At 39.4% G+C, this 2193-nt stretch overlaps 1 protein-coding gene across 1 annotated transcript in view; it reads left to right on the plus strand.

Moving 5' to 3' along the window:
- Positions 1-2193, plus strand: part of LOC118477154 (short transient receptor potential channel 3-like) — a gene marked incomplete in the record, with an annotated part of 22583 nt that overhangs the window by 16030 nt on the left and 4360 nt on the right. Inside the window, 1 exon segment of the mRNA XM_035969269.1 lies at positions 1943-2052. Coding sequence (XP_035825162.1) covers positions 1943-2052 — 110 coding nt within the window.

Genomic DNA, 2193 nt, shown 5'->3' on the forward strand with positions numbered 1-2193 from the left:
GGGGAGTTCGATCTTCTAATGTTGCTTTATATTATACTGTTGTAGGAATGTCAAGATTATCGATACTTAGCTAGATAATAGTGGGTTCGAAAACATTTGGTGTCTGTCTGCTTTGATTTTCCTAACAACAAAAATACCCCAATCTGATGAAAAACGGGACATGTTTACCTACAGACTGAGGTTGTGAACGGGATTCTGATTTTGTTATCTTTGCTCTACTGTCTGTTACTCAGACCAGCTAGTTCCTCGGATGTTGGGTTTGTTTATGTCCGTGAAATCCTATTACATGGAATAGTCTCATTTGCGTAATTTGAACCCATAGATTATATTGTTATTATGCACCGAACGCAAGAGAAGATGACATGAAATTCAATAGTAGCGGGAACTGAAATCAGACTGATGATTTGGTTCTGGAAAGGGAGGAGGGGGGGGGCAACTTGTTTTTCTCCTTTTCTCTTGCTGAACATTAATTCTTCTTAGTGTTCGTATCTTGGCCTATTTTCCCCGTCTGTTTCGCACCTGCAGCCACAATAAAGGTCTTATTTGCGGACAGTTTTCATCTGAAGACAATGAGTTTTCTACTCAGAACAGGCCTTTGGTAATGTCACACCACATTAAAATGTGGCTTTCCTGCTTGAAAAGTAGCAATAAAGTAGTCTTTCGAGATCGTTTGTCTCGATGGTTTTTTATGTCTTTTTGTTTGTTTGTTTGTTTGTTTGTTGGTTGGTTGGTTGTTTGTTGCTGTTTTTTGCAACGTTGGGGATAGCATGTAGTTGCAAACGCTGTTCTATTACCTGTCAATTGGTTTAGTGTCATATTAGTTTTTTCCTACGTTCAAAGTAAAAAATGGCAACAAATTAGAGCCTTGGCAGACGTAACACATCAACAAACAGACAAGACAAAAACTCTTTTTTCCTTCTCTTCGCCTGACATAGATAAACATCTTTTCTCAAGAAAGAAGTAATGCCCAACACACGGGGTTTTTAAGAGGGAGAATGATTCAACGTTTTAAGTACACTGTTTTTTTCTCATTAAGATAGTGCTCGAATTTGAACAAAAAACAGACATACAACACATAGCTGCTGAACCACCTATCTTAAATTACAGTACCGTCGGGGACTTTAGTCACCAGGCGTAGTTATTTTTTAAGAATTCTACCGCGGCTTCAGCGTTGTAAACTGGTGCGGTACTTGAGGTTTTTCTCTATATAAGCCTTCAGTACTGTAAGTCTATCTTTTTCCCAAATGTGGACGGAGGATTTTTCTTAAAAACCAAGCCTAACCTAAGAAGTTCGCTCAGTTTATATCATGGATAATTGTTTTATGTGGATGGCCTTGGTTCGAATCCCCAAACGAGTGTTCTTGAACGTGGGTTGTCTCGAGAGTTTTCAAGTCTTTCCACAAACATGTATTTGGCTCAGTGCTGTCGAAGACAGATGTTAAATTTCGGAACTCCTACTTCTTAAATAAGCTGACAGTGTTGAAGGAGGCGTTACAACCGTACGTTTACCAGTATCATTTTCTTAGCCACCATATTCTGCATCTGTCTATAAGAACCGTGGTTAGCCCTGATAGACAAAACATATTTTCGTACCAACGACTTACATCCTCGAAGTAGCAGCCATTGCCATAGCTATACCGTAATAAATTATGCAAACATAACATTCCATCGTGAAAAAAATGTTCTGCATTGTGCCAGCCTAAGTGCAAAACATCAACAATCATAAATGATCAGAGTTATTATGTTAAAACGTATTTATTTCGTACGAAAGACTTACATCCTGGGAGTAACAGTCAATATAGGAGCTTGTTATAATATCAACCTATGTACATGAAACATTAAAATTTCATTCTGAAAAAAACCCTATCTAAATTGTGTTAGTTGGAGTGCAAAACATTGACAATTACGTTTTATTCACTCAAACATTTGTGTGACCTGTCAGGTACCGAGACTTCATGGACCAGACTAACAACACGGTGTACGGCACAGACTTCCCTCTGAGGGCGTCCTTCCCCACAGTCACAGAGATGATGATGAGTCTATGGATCATTGGTGAGAACACTGACAGCATAACGCGCTTGTTAATAGTTTGTGTGTGAGTGTACGTGTGTGCGTGAGTGTGTGTGTGTGTGTATGTGTTATGTGTTGGTGTGTGTGTGTCGCTCTCTTTCTGTCTGTCTGTCTCCCCCCCCC

This window comes from Aplysia californica, unplaced genomic scaffold, assembly GCF_000002075.1.
Source record: "Aplysia californica isolate F4 #8 unplaced genomic scaffold, AplCal3.0 scaffold00133, whole genome shotgun sequence".
NCBI classification, from domain to species: domain Eukaryota; kingdom Metazoa; phylum Mollusca; class Gastropoda; order Aplysiida; family Aplysiidae; genus Aplysia; species Aplysia californica.